General features: G+C 46.2%; 1 protein-coding gene across 1 annotated transcript in view; it reads left to right on the forward strand.

The window, feature by feature from the left end:
• URB1 (URB1 ribosome biogenesis 1 homolog (S. cerevisiae)) overlaps positions 1-14,740 on the forward strand; it is a 77,916-nt gene that overhangs the window by 37,431 nt on the left and 25,745 nt on the right. Inside the window, exons 22-28 of the mRNA XM_012657406.1 lie at positions 1,484-2,336; positions 3,223-3,424; positions 6,077-6,263; positions 9,603-9,661; positions 11,290-11,483; positions 12,512-12,622; positions 12,792-12,855. Of these exons, the coding sequence (XP_012512860.1) occupies positions 1,484-2,336; positions 3,223-3,424; positions 6,077-6,263; positions 9,603-9,661; positions 11,290-11,483; positions 12,512-12,622; positions 12,792-12,855 (1,670 nt within the window). The remainder of the gene's footprint in view (positions 1-1,483; positions 2,337-3,222; positions 3,425-6,076; positions 6,264-9,602; positions 9,662-11,289; positions 11,484-12,511; positions 12,623-12,791; positions 12,856-14,740) is intronic.

The raw sequence follows: 14,740 nt of genomic DNA on the forward strand, positions 1-14,740 counted from the left end.
GGGCGTCAGTTAGCCTTTTCCCATAAAGCCATGGATAGCGGCTTTCTCTTCACGTCTGATTAAAAGCAAGTACGTGTTCGTTGTAGAAAAATAGGGGAATGCAGAAAACTATGGCAGTGATACTGAAAGCCATTCGTAACCCTCCACTCCAGAGATGAGCATGGCTTAACTTGGCCATTCTGCTTTCCAGCCACTCCTCTGCACACAGTCACCCTCCTGCGGCAGCTTCCTTCACACTGCCAGGTGGGCCCTTCAGGAATTTGGGTGAATATTTTCCTCCCATATAGTTGCGGCCTGTGTTGAATAAAGGATAGGCAGTGGGTACGGCTTTTCACAGGAATGTACAGAGCAAATGTGATGCTCCGAGGAGAGCAGGCCCTTCTCTCCTGTCGTTAGTCTCGTGGAGCAGGCTGTTTAGTTGGGGTCAGGGTGAGTATTTCTCTCTCTGTTTGCCATGTAACTAACCTGTTTACTGGGTTCAGGAGGCAAACATGTTCCTCATTTCACAAGTTACTTGAAATATGTGGCTTTCTTCCTTTGATGTCCAAGTTGACGTGTGTGTGTGTGTGTGTGTGTGTGTGTGTGTGTGTGTGTGTGTTGGTGGGATCACCTATCAGCCAGGCAGACATTCCTAACGAATCTTCCTGTTCTGTCTTTAACTGGCAAAGCCCCGTTGGAAAGTGTAATAGGCTGCTCTTTCCTTCCCTTAAGAATAAGTAAGGAAAGAAAATGTTTTTCGGTCCCCGGGGCTGTGTAGCTTCATTGGCTAGGAATGGTGTTCAGCAGGCTGTGGAGAACAGTTGAAACAGATCACTCTCTAATTCCGCAAAGGATGCTCAGCTGCTTTCGGAGCAGCGCTAAACTCAGTTGGCCGGGTCAGAGCAAATTTCTCAGGGATGAAGTGAGCCCCAGATGTCCTCTTCAGGGGAAACAGGATTACCTTCAGTTGGGGATCGTCAGCATTCCCAGTGGTTTAATCCCAATCCCTATCCCCAGACATATGGTCTCATCTAAGATGTGATCACCCCGCCCCCATTGTCAGGAGACACCCACATCCCCCAACCAGATTTATTTAGGAGGGCAAGGCCGGAAGGAGAAACCAGCAGCTAATTGATCCTAACCACATTTTGGCATTTCTCTATGGCCCATCCCTGCCGTTGAGTGACTGTGGGCGGTGATTTTGCCACATGGTAAATGCATCCAGGCTGGATTCCCCAGGCACGTGCTCGCGACTCTGGGCAGGGCCCTGGCACAACACAGTTCAGCCTTCTGAGTGCACAGGTGCAGAGGGGAGGCAGTTATGTTACGATGGGATGGCAGCTTTGCCTGGCCATGGCTGGAGTGGTAAGAGGGGGACTGGAACTCAGGCTTGAGGGTGGAATGGGGTAGGGAAAGCTGCTTTCTGTGCCATTTTACGTGGCAGCCACTGCCCCCTCCTGACCCCATGCCTGGGTGACGTCCATGCCTCATCACTGCATTTCAGACGCTGGAGGAGGTGCTGGTGGCCATCCTCAGACACCCTACGCTGGAGGGCTGGTTCCTGGCCCTGGAGCAGCAGGCCCTCCCCCCCCACACCCTCAGCCCCATCCTTGTGAAGCTCCTGGCTGCTCACTTCAGTGCAGGGGTCCTTCAGCTGCTGACAGTGAGCGCCCCGATTCTCCAGAACATCAAGCAGCTGGGCCTCTTGGCCAGGTACTCAGAGGCCATCACCCAAAGCGTGTTGAAAGAGCTGCGGAGCAGGAGGGCGGGCCCGGCACCGTCATTGCGGAAGACCCTGCCACAGCTGGAGGCCCTGCGGGAGCTGCACCCGTACATGGAGGGCACCCAGCTCCGAGAAGTCACCCTGGCCCTGCTGAGCCTGCCCGAGACCCACCTGGTGACCCAGCAACCCACAAAGTCGCCCGGGAAAAAGAGACACCTGAGTGCTCTTGGGAAGAGCCTGGTGCAGCTGTTCAGCGGCCCCCAGGATCAGCTGCAGGGCGGCAAGCTCCTGTGGTCCTCCGAGTACGTGAGAGGCCTGGGGGCTCTGCTCCCTGTGCTGGCCATGGGCGAGCTGGACACCGTCCTCCTCCACACTCTGCAGGGAGACCCCATGCTGGCCCCCGCAGTCGGGGTCGACCTGCTGGACTACTGCCTGGCCCGGCGGACACAGGCGGCCCTCGGCATTGCTGCCCTGCTCCTTCAGCACAGCTGTACCCACCTGCTGTGGTTTGAGCGGTGGTGCCTACAGGCTGGCCCGGGGCTTGGCCGGCAGGAGGACCTGGACGACTTCCTCCCCCTCATCCACTCCTACCTCCAGTGCAGGACTCTCAGCCAGTTCACGCGCCCAGCAGGAGGTAAGGGAAAGGCTGATTTCAGGCAGCTGGGAGTTCTGAGTTGGAGGGCTGAGGAGGTGAACTGTATGTCCATTTTTAAACCGTAGAACTTAATGAATGTTCTGGGATGTGGAGTAATTCCATTTCTTCTCTAGCATCTGACCCCGCTGTAGAGCTGGGGGAGGTGGAGAGGTTCTTCTCAGCAGCCCTCTGCCCGCCACCTGGCCTCGTGCCGCCCCTTGGGTCCCGTCAGTGCCAGGCTCCCCGACGGGAGGTTGGGGGAGGGCTGGGCGGTCGGTGGGGATATTTGGGGCTGTTTCTTGTTAAGCCGAAGAAATCCTTCAGGGCTGATCGTCCCTCATCCCATCCCACTTCCCCACCTTCCAAGGAAACATTGGGAAGTTGATGTGAGTCCAGGCAGCAGGTCCAGCTCCTTCTCCATCACTGGGTTTCAGATCTGAGGCACTGTTTGATTACCTGAGGTTGAATTTAATTCCTTTTTTCGAGTGCATGAATGATTTTTTTTTTAACTCACATTGTACCTCTGTTTTACGTAAGTTCCTATCAATAGTGACAGGTGTTCTAAAAAGTTAGACAGACCCCTACAGCCAGGGGTTCTTGACGCGCCTTTCCTTGGGTACCCTCCCTGTCCCCTGCCTTTGAAGAATGAATCCCGTGGAAATCCAGAACTTCGGCACACTTCGGTCTTACTGAGAGCATGGAACCGGGGCTGTGCCCAGGGCCCACTGGCTTACGAGGTGGAGGAGGACCCTGGGAGGAGATGGGTTTATAGTTTGCCAATTTCCACGGTGCCTGAACTCTTGCCAACGTGATCAATTTCAGGCCACCACGGTCACAGGGTACCACCATTTCATGTAATGATCCCTCCCTTGTGTCTCTGCCCTAGTGTGCGCCGCTGTCATTCCTGTCTTGAGGAAGGCCCTGTGGAGACGGCTGCAGAACAGGCTTCTCAGCGCAGATGGTCCCCCAGAGTCCGGGTTGCATGAGGAAGTCCTGGCCCAGCTGGTCCCATTTGCAAGAGCCAAGGATCTCAGTGTTCTCATGGGCCACCTGCCCAGCGTGCTGCACGCTCCGGACAGTCACAAGAGGTATGAAGGCTCGGGTCAGTTGATGGCTGTTCTTTCAGCTTCCCTTTTCTCTTTAGCATTTATAAAATCAGTCAGTGCGAAACTGCTGCGGTACTGCTGTGCACATCAGTGAGCAGGCGGTTCCTATGAGAACTCTTCCTTCCAGCAAGTCATCTCAGCAAGCGGTGGCTGGGTCAGATTCCCCAAGAACAGTGGTTCTCAGCTAGGGGTGCTTTTCCCCTAGGGGACGATTGGCAATGTCCGATGCCTTTTATCGTCATGACTGGGTAAGGGGATATTGCTTCTCGCTTCTAGAGGGTAGAATTTTCTCATCTAAAATGTCAGTAGTACTGAGGTTGAGAAACCCTGATCTAGACAAAGTATGGACACGTATATCCTTTTTCTGATATGCTAACATGTTTTCTTGGTTGTAGAAGTTCTAGTACATCCTTGGCATTTGAGTAGGAGTCTGGGGAAGCCTCTGGTTCTTGTGAGTGGGTCGTGTCGGGAACAGGACTTGGGATATCTGTCCCATATGGTCCTTGTGATGTTGGGTGGTACACGAAGCCAGCGGGATTTAAGCTCTCTCTTGAATTCTGTGGCTCTTTTTTTTTCCAATTTAAATTTATATTTTATTTCCATTGCAGTAGATCAGCTTAAGCATTGGTGACTGATAGACTATAGGAAAAAAAAGTCCTGTATGGTAGATTTGATTTCAAGCGGCCTAAAATGCACTTGAGTTTTCTGAAGACACATTCATGTTACTTTCCATTATTTGAAAAGTCATGCGTTATTTGGTCTCAATTTACAGTCTTGCTCTATTTGTGTAGCTACCTTGGCACTAAACTACGTGCAGAACAGCCTTTAAAACAAATACTGTAGTATCCAAATAGCTGTCTTAGAATAGTCTACAGAAAACATCTGCTGCTACTGGCTATAATCTAGAAAAAACCCTAGCTTTTTGAGTTTTTGCTTTAGGTTTCTCTCTTCTCTTAACTCAGTCGTATAATTTACCCCTCACTGAGGAGAACATATACCGTCATTGAGGTGGTTGTTCATGGTCACGTTCCCATCACATGCTTGTACTTTGGGCACTTGTATCTGTGTACTTGCATAAGAAAAATAACTATTTCTGAGACCTTATGTTATAAAGTCATATTTACAAATAGAAATTCTTCTGAAGGTTAGAATTCAAAATGCTTGAAGCCGCAAAGAGATTTTTAATCAAGTTAAAACAGCTTTGCCATGATAAATTGAGAACAGCAAATGCTTAAGCATCATGCTGATGAGATGAAAGGGGTATAACGTGCCTTTGCATGGCACATGAAAAGCATGCTGAGAGCCAGATTTTTAAAATCAGTAGCTGAGAAGTACTGCACGTAGTTGTCCATGACTCAATTATACTTTTGACATCTAGAATGGTTATATTGCTTTAAATAGTAGTTTTAGGAACTTCCAAGATTTCTGAAGTGCCAAAATTATAAAAAGCTATAAAAAAAAATTAGAGATTCTTAGAGACAAAATAAATCCTCGTAGGGAAAGATACTTAGGTACCAAGGCTTGGGCAGATTAAAATACTTGACATCTTTAAATTCTCTTCCTCTTGCTCAAAAACTGCTAGCCCTAAGATTCACAAAGTTACAGAAAATTTGGTAGAAAATATTAAGATATCACTACGTGATTTTGCAGTAAGAATGAATAAATGATTTACTTTTAAATTGCAGCTATTCTAGAAATGGAAAATATTTCCAGGTAGTTTTAAATTATAATGTTACCCTGTCTACCAGGTAAGCAGAATTAAACAACAGTAGACCCCTCAAAAAAAGAATTAGTTACAAATATAGTCCTTGCAACAATAATATTGGAAACTAGAGATTTTAATTTTTAAAATTTCAGAAGGCCAATTTTGCTCTACCAACACAGCCATGTTAATAGCTTTTTGCCCCAGTTAGGACTCGAAAATGTTTCTAAATACCACTGAGGGAAGATCAATGCATCCCCATCAGCAGAGCTCCCCATGAGCTAGAAAACGTCAACACTATGCATTCTGACCTTGAAGTAAATGCCGATACTGTTTTTCATCATAGATTTTCTAAAATGTGGTTATTTGGCCTTCAACATCCAGAGATCAGAATTTTAGTCTATGTAGCAACCAAATAGATATACTTAATCTTAACACAAGTGTTTTTGTTACTTTTAACCAACTCATTAAATTCAAAACACAGAAAAAAAGAGATGAGGCTAAATTTGAAATTTCTAATAAAACAAAAACTAGTCATATAGCACGTCATGCACTGGGCACTGAGACACAGAAGTATTACCATTAGGTTGCAGAATAAAATTTTCCCATTTTAAAGATCTCGTGCACAGCACACAGCATCCTCATTTAGTGACATGCCAGGACAGAAGTGCAATAACAAGCCACACAAAGAAACAAACAGTATGCACAGATTTTTCACTTGAACCACAGAACTTACCCATTCTCACCATAAATCTTTTGAAGGAGTCTAAGAAACCAGAAAACCAAAAATTAAAAAGTCATTTTTTTCTAGTGTTATTAGTTTCTAAACGTTCAGTGTCTTTAAGAGTCTAACTGGAGATGGACAAAAGGTTGTTTCTTCAAGCACATTCTTGGTCATGTCTCAACTCTGTGACTCTCATCTCCTGCTGCAGGTGGATCGTGGCAGACTGTGTCTCAGCAGCCCTGGCAGGGTCAGCAGAAGAGCTGCGTGCCTGGAGAAGGACCCTTTTGGAGTCCTGTATAAAGTGGCTGACTGTGTCCTTCAGTGGTGGCCAGCAAGATGATGACGATACTCAGGACCAGGAGAAACAAATGCTGCTCAGATTAGATGAGCTGTTGGTAGGTGCCTTTTCTTAGAGATCCCAGTTAGATTTTTAAGGGAGGCTGGGTATGGTGGCTCACGCCTGTAATTCCAGTCCAAGGTAGGAGGATCACTTGAGGCCAGGAGTTGGGGTTTCATTGAGCTATGATGATGCCACTGCATTCTAGCCTGGGCAACAGAGCGAGACCCTGTCTCAAAAAAATAAAAAACAAAAAACATTTAAGTATGCTAGACAAACCAAGCATTAGATACATTGCAAGGCAAGTGGCATGAACGTGGCCCTATAGAAAGTGAGAGGGCCGTGTCTAGGGGCAGAGTGTCAGGTGAGGGTAGCCTTGGAACTAATGAGCCATCCTTTATCAGGGATGGATGTTGGATTTTTGCATCTACTGAGATGTTATATAAGGTCTTGTTTTTTGATTAGTCTATTAATAAAGTGAATTATATTAATTGATTTTTGAATATTAAACCAACTTTGCATTCCTGGGATAAACCTACTTGATCATGATGTAGTATTCTTATTACACATTGTTGGATTTGATTTGTGAATATTTGCATTTGTGTGCATGAGGGATGTTAGTTTTTAATCTTGTTTTCCTGTCTGGTCTTAGAATCAAGTAATGCTGGCCTCATAGAATGAGCTGGGAAGAGTTTCACCAGGTGTAAAATTCTAGGTTGACCTTTTTTTTTTTTTTTCCTTTCAAATATTTTAAAGATGTTGCTTTATTGTCTTCTGGCTTTGTTTCCAATCAAAAATCTGTCATTCTTATCTTTGTTCCTCTGTAGATTATGTCTTTTTTTCCCTCTGGCTAATTTTAGTATTTTTTTAAAAACATGATTTTAAAGCAATTTGGTTAGGATGCACAGTAGTGTAGTTTTCTTCAAGTTTCTTGTGCTTGGGGTTCAGTGAGCTGTTTGGTCTATGGGTTTATGGTTTTCATAAAATTTAGAAATATTTGGCCATTATTTCCTCTATTAAAGTGTCCTTTTTTATAAATATTATATTTTTGCACAGAAATAATTCACATCCTGAAGGTTAATGCAGGTATGTGAGTTATTCCTCACTGCACAGTATAAAATTGCGTCAATAGTCATAGAGTCTATGACTTGTGTTTAAACTCTGAACTCAAGACTTAAAGGAACTAACCTTTTAAGGTTAGTAACCCTGGATAAAGATGAACAAGCATATGGCAAACACATTCATAGGTCTTAGACCAAGCCGTTTGCTTATTTAATTGTTTTGAGAACCTTGATAACCTTGTACTTTCAGACGTTGTGCAGCACAGGTTTGTAAATTTAAGGCACACAGGCACCCAAACTTGTCAGAACTGAGAGAGAGGAAGGAGGTGCTGGAGACCTAGGGCAAACTGAGCTGTTGAGGCGGGAGTGTCGTGCTCTCCAGCTAGTGGCCCACAGGAATGTTCCTGTCTGGCTTCGGGGTCATCCCCTTCACCCGCCTGCAGGCTTGATGATGGAGTGACAGCCTGGGCTCTTTTAGGGGTTTGCCTCCGCCCTTATCCCTCTTTTCTTTTAATTGAGGTATAGTTTACATATTGGGAAATGTATGTAATTCATATACAGGTGTACCCCACATTCCTATCCAAGGAGATTTTCACTCCAGAAAGTTTCTTGTGCCTCATCCCCAAATCCCCTTTCCTCCAGAGCAACCACTCTTTTGCTTTCTGTCACCATTAGATTATTTTGCCTGTTTTAGACCTTGGAAGATTTGGAATCACACAGTAGTATAATCATGCAACATGTACACTTCTGTGCGTACAGCTTATTTCAGTCCAGTGATGCTTTCCCCATTCATCCGTGTTACGGGAATGAGTAGTTTATTACTTTTTGTTGCTGAGTAGTATTCCATTGTATGATGTTCACCCTCCCCAGCCACTCTCACAAAATTTGGAATTACTGGTTTTGTGATTATAAAGCTAACAAGTATACTTATTGCATATATAAGCAATGCAAAAAAATATAAAGAAGAAATTAAAAATCTTCCATCTCATTGAGGCTATCCCATTGTAAATTTGGTGAATATCCTTCCAGAGATCTTGCTATGTATTGTTGCATGTATACTTGATAAAACTATGTGTAATTTTATATATTAGTAGGATCTTATTTAATATTATGCATGCTGTGTGTAGCCTAGTTTTCTGTTTTGTTTCTAGTGTAATAAAATATTTAGCGATGTTTTCCCACACCAGTGAGTGTGGACCTGCCTTGTTAGTGGTGCAGTGGTCGTCCCCTGGGTACATTTATCATAACGTATTTAGGTAGTTGTGTGTCGCGGGGCCTGCGAGTAGGTTCCCGTTTGTTGCTGTGACAAGGAACGCTGTGATGAACGTCGTGCATGTTCCGTCGTCACACACTAGATCGGTTATCTCCTGGTGAGTCCCTGAAAGAGGAGCTGTTGGGGCAAAGAGAACATATATTTAAAAACGTGATGAGTGTGAGGTGTGTCTCAGCTGAGGGGCCCAGGTGCTCCTTGGATTTCCTTTGTAGTCTCTGCACTGTGGTCTCATCTCCACTGCACAGCCAGCTGGTGGAGACAGCAGCCTGAGCACGCATGCCTTCAGTGGGTCTCTGGCACCAACATCGATTCTCTGGTCCCACAGACCTTTTCGTCTCATGTAGCCAGTACCCTTTGACCTGGGGGCTGGGCGAAGGTGTGCCACTAGTGGTTTTCATTTACTGTTTAATAAAAAGCTAATTGTAAATCCATTAGTTCTGTCTGGAATGGTAGGCAAAGGAAAAAATAACAGGACTACTCAGGAAATTTCCTTTTTCCTATTTGGTGACCATAGGTATGCTAATAAAATGTCAGTGTATTTGCAGAAATAACCAGTTTTTTGAAAAGTAAAAAAAAAAGAAAAATGCTCTTGTGGATTGTTCAGATAACTGTGTTTCATATTTACTGAATGGCTCCGACTTTAATTCCATATTCTGCATTTTAGTTTTTGTTTTAAGATTAATCTTGGTTCTGCTCTCTGTCCCTGTATGTTTGAGCTGTCAGGTGCTTATCAAGAATTACACAAAGAGGGGTTATCACTCTGTGATTTTCCCCATGTGTTGATAAATCTGTAGGCCTGTTCTCCAACTAAAAAAAAAAAAAAAAAAAAGAAAAGGGCACAAAGAGGCCTGAGCAGAGGAGCTGCTGGGTGGAATCCTAAGTGTCAGAGCAGGAGGGGACACTGAGCGCCTCTTTCTCAACCTTCTGATCCTGTGTTTTATAGAGGAGGCATCAGACCTGGGGAAGGAGGTGCCTTCCTAAAGGTTCTGCAGCTGGGGCCTTTCAGTGTTTGTTAGACTAATTGAGATATTTCATGCATATTTCTTGTTTACTTTATTTGTAGCATGCACTTAGTGAAGTTGATCCTGCTGATTGGCAGAAATTTGTGAAGACAGGACTCAAGTAAGTTGATTTTATTTTCTCGGTGCCATTTAGTAAAGGCGTGAATGTTGTTGGTCATGCAGAGCCTCTTTTGTAGCTTGCTGTTAGCGTAATGCCTGTGGCAGAGCAAGTGTCCTCCCGTTTTTAGAGATAGAAGATGAGGATTGTTAGAGAAGATAAATGATTTGACTATTGACTCGCAGGGTGCTTCTAATGAGGAGAGAGGCAGCCTTTTTAACAAATAGACTATTTTAAAAATACAGAAATGTGCAAAGAGTAAGAGCAGCCTCCAAATTTAATAAATGCTGACCATTTTCTATGTGTGTCCTGTTTCTTTCTCATCTCTCCTTGCTGAAGGTCATCACTCTGAGAGTGTGCTTTGTCTCATGCATTTGCACTTTGTGTTTTCCTACTCTGTCAGTACGTTTTTAAACAATATCGCTTAGTCTGTTTAACATGTTACATGGGTGTGTGGTTCTTTGTATATCTTTTTTTCACATGAATGTTTCTGATTGATCCATTTTGATGCATGGAGATCTCAGTTGTTCATTTTTACTGCTGTAGAGTATTGGGTCTTCTGACTGTTTTCCAGTTTATTTAGCCAATCCTCTACTAGACATCTAGGCTGTTCCCTAAACTCTCCCCTTCCTCTGCCCCTACCATATTCTCTCGTTACAGTCCTGTAGTGACTGTCACATGTCATGGGGCGGGGTGGCGGGGGGTCTTACAGGCCGCTAGTATGGGTGCACCTTCAGTTCTAGATATTCAAACTGCTCTCCAAAGTTGCTGAGTAGATTTGCACTCCCAGCAGAGTATGTGTGAGAGTTTGTTTTCCCCTGTGTCCTCACTGACACTTGGTATGGTCTGACTCTTTAGTTTTTGGCAATCAAATAGTCAAGAAATGATATTTCATTGTGCCTATAATTTTCATTTTCCTAACCATTCATGAAGTTGGAATGGAAAAAATTATTTCACACAAGGTGAGGGAAAGAGGTGAAGGTAGGTCCCAGATTAGTGGCAACTAGAGGTGACCGTCATGGAACTGCAACATTTCTTTCTGTCTTAGGTTATTGTGTGTTTCTAGAATGCCCACCATATGCTAAATGATTCTTACAGGTATGCATGTAGGACTGAAAAACTCCTTTTTTCTAGAGCATGCTTCTTTCCCTCCTTTGGTGGGTTTTGAAGGAATGTAAGACACAGAAAACTTCTGAACCGTTTGATGGAAGTTCTGAGTAGCTGGAAGTGAGGCAGGAGGGAGGCCCCTGGGGTGAGGTGGGCTGGGGGCGCTGGGTGTCGGCTTTCTCAGCTCTGCAGCTCTGCGGTTCCTATGCCTCCTGGCGTTTCTGTTAAGCAGGAAGTTCATCTGGTGTTGAGTCATAGAGGAAATAAATGCATTGCATCCCTCCCTTGTTTCCAGAAGGGCTCCCTGTGAATGGTGGCCAATGGGATGTGGTGGAGTGAGTGTCGTGCTGTGTCAGTGGTAGGAGCTAGGTGTTGGGTACAAGGACATTCACTGTAAATTTCTCAACTTCGTGCTGTGTTTGAAAATTTTCTTAATAAAATGCTGGGAAAATTTTTTTTATTGTTTCATGTGAAATAAATTCCCCTTTAGTGAAGTTCTTTTCCCTTTGACTCTTGCCTCCCAGGTTTCGGTATCAGGACCACACGTTTTTAAAGACCCTCCATGCTGCCATACAGCTCCTGTACCGCCCAGAAAGCTCCACGAGCATAAAGCTCATCCCACTCCCAGTGGTCCACATGATGCTCACCCAGCATTCTCTGTTTCTGCCGACTCTGCTGAAGTCTGAAGAGGGGGACAACCCAGACAGTCAAGTAAAAGGTGACTCCTCACCCCCACCCTCCAATTTCAGACCCAGATTTTATCTCCTGATTTCATCAGACTAGCTGTGCCCCAAAGCCTGTCTCCCACGGCTCTCAGACTCACCACAACGGTATTAGAGTGTTTTGTTCCTCCCAAATCCAGGGTCAAGAAATGTTTCCTCCAACTTACAGTCAAATAGCACATGCACACCTGTTTCCAAGGCCTTATCTGGCTGACAGAAGTCTGATTGCGCCCTTACTGCTGTATCACGAGCTAGGTTAGAATCTGGGAGTTAGGGGAAGTTAGGAGATGCGGGGAAAAAGTGTGGGTGTCTGACCTGAGAGAAATTGATTAGTTCCATGAAATTTCTTCATGGGAAGATTGAAACTTTTATCAAGGAACAAGACTTAGAACGTGGCTGTTGACAGTTCGCTGCTAGAGAACTCTTCAAAAGCCCGGGGTTAAGCTCCATCCCTGATTCAGCAAGTGTTTGCTTTAGTCCCACAAGTGGGCTTGTGGGAAATGGCAGAGAAGATGGTCCAAAGTTTCCTGCCCTCTCAAAGCCATGCTCTATTTAGAGAGGCAAAATTAACACCCCAAAACTGTTAGAAATCACCACAGGGTTGGTCTATAACCTGATAATTAATGACAGCCATTAGCTAAATTACTGGTGTGAGTGGTAGGAAAAGTAAAAAGGGCTCCACCCTTCTACTCAGACCGAAGCGGAAATAGCAGAGGTTTTGGTGGCATACTCATGGGGGAAAATGCTTGGATTTTAAAACCTTAGGCAGCTTAAAATTTCAGAGAGGAGTGAGCAGGGACTGATAACTCAGCCTGTCAAAGGCCTAAGAACGGGTGATTGTGAAGACATGTTTATATATTTTAAAAATGGAGAAGGGATTAGATGACAGTCCAAACACCAGGATTCAAAGAAGGATATGTCAGGCATTTAAATATTCCCTGTGATGCTTTCTCCTTGACTTTTATTCAGAGTATGTACGTCCCCTGAGATGCTGGGCGTTGGTTTCAGTGTTGATTTCTTCCAGAAGCGCTGGTGGACCTGATGTCAGCGGTGGTGAGGCTGTGCCCCTCCGTCTGTGAGAGCAGCCACTTTGCGGTGCTTCTTGGGGCCTACAGTGCCACTCTCAGCGTCTTGGGTGAGGGCGTGAGGACCAGGCGGGGGTGGGCACAAGGGTCTGGCAGTGTGAGCAGCGGGTGTGAGGACCTGGCGATGTGAGCAGGGGGAGGGTGTGTGGACCAAGTGGTGTATCCTGGGGTGTGTGTACGGGGTTCAGCTTTCTAACCTGACCCTCATTTGACTTGTAGACCAGAAGATTTTACTTCTGCTCCGGGCATATGAGCACAACAAGCTCAGCCTCATCAACTTCAGGTGAGTGTAGGGGCTGGTGGTCCCAAGACTGGCGGCCCCCTCTCCATGCAGTGAGACTTACTTTTGTTCCATTTTGATTCTCAGGGAAAGGGCGGGGTGGGAAGGAACTCCCCTCACTTACACTGGCCCCAGCGTAGGCTGCTCATAGGCTGCTACAGAAAAGCTTGGCCTCACACTGTGAGGACTGTGTCTCTTGGCAGGGGACCACCAGGGTTGGGCTGTCCCTGTCGACTGATGGGTGCCTGTCTGTCATGCATCTGCCCCCAAGCTCACTCCCCACCGGGGCATCTCATCCTGTTTCATTAGTTTTTCTGAAAACCTTTCTCTTCGTGCCTTACTTAGGTGGGATGACTTACGCTTTGGGGATTTCTGGGGGAGTGTGAGGAGGGCTGACTGGATACAAAATCTGTTCTATCCTGTCTGTGTGTGCGCACACACGCGTGCGTGTCCGTGTCTCCTGGGCTCCCTGGCGCTGCTTGGCTGGTGCAGCTTTGGTCCTGAGTGGCTGGCCTGAGCGGCTGGCTACGACGCCTCTCCCTGTGGGCTCTGCCCCACATCTGTGGTTGCCTGGGCTAAGCGGGGACTTGATCAGATGTGCTGTTGACAGAAGGCGTTATTGGATCCTCCATGCTGCTCTAGATCCTTCTTTTCTTCTCGCCTTTTGGGACCGGCACCCTGACATCTGCCCAGTATGTACCTGGAAAGGATGTTGTGTGTTCAGACAGGAGGTGAGCTGACTGGGCCGTGGAAAGTAGTTCAGGAGAGCTCTAGGGAGGAGAAAACTATTGCCATTTCGGAGTGCTTGGTTTAAAGATAAAAGCTGCATTAGTTCAGAAGACACGCCCTCCTGTGTGCTGGCCTGACTCTCTCTCTGCTTGGGAGCTGGTGCTACATCGGCTGTGTCCTTTCTGGAGTAGAACTGTCCCTGCTTATGTGGGGAGAGCAGAGCAAATCGGAGGCAGGTTCTGTCATAGCAAAGAGTCCTTCTGACTATCCATTGCTGCATTAGAACACCCTCTAACTCGGAAAGTCTCATGAGGATGCCCAGTGAATAAACGGGTTAGAGCTGGTTACAAGAAAGTCTAGTTTCAGCTCCCAGCAGAAAAATAGTGAATCAAGGAGGTGGAGCTCATGGGCTGTGTGTCTCAAAGGAACACGGAAGCATTTCCTGAGACTCCAGGTAAATGTCCCCTCCTCAGCTGAAGGAGCAGGCCTGAGCCTGGGGGTCTGTGCCGGAGCTCTGGACGTCCAGAGGTGGCTCCCCTGCCGGTCAGTGGTGGCCGGGCTGATGGGGAGTGCCTAGTGTGTGCGCCGCCTGCCTGCCAGACACCAGGTTGGCAGCCAGCATCCTCTGAAAGGATTTGTTCCTTTTTTAATATTAGTAGCTTTTGTTTACTTGCATAAAAACAAGTATGTATTTAGAAGAATTCTGTTTAGAAGTATTTAATTCAATTGACGTTTGTAGAGCGCCTGGTGTTTTATGAGGCGCTGGGCTCGGCGCTTAGGAAAACTAACAGGAGTAAGACACAGTCTTCCCATCTACCGAGGGTGTGAGACTGTCATAAATTTAATGCTTTTCAAAATGGCAGTTGACTCTCGCCTGCAGTGTAAGCCAGCTGTCACAGGAGCACAAGAGCAAGGTCGTGCCACCTTGGGGTGGTCAGGGGATGCTTCTTGCCAGGGCTGGCGTTTGAAGGTTAGAGAGGGATCCGATTGCGGTGAGGTCATTGGAGGTGCCCGGAGCAGCAGCGGGAGAGGACAGCACTCGTGACGGCTGGGAGGTGGGAGAGTCAGGACATTTCAGAGAATAGGGAGTAGGTCAGCTTATCTGGATCACAGGATTCGTGCAGGGAAGTGGGTGGTGGGAAGGCCAGATGAGTTGGCT

The sequence above is a fragment of the Propithecus coquereli genome, unplaced genomic scaffold (genome assembly GCF_000956105.1).
Source record: "Propithecus coquereli isolate 6110/MARCELLA unplaced genomic scaffold, Pcoq_1.0 Scaffold54, whole genome shotgun sequence".
NCBI lineage: Eukaryota > Metazoa > Chordata > Mammalia > Primates > Indriidae > Propithecus > Propithecus coquereli.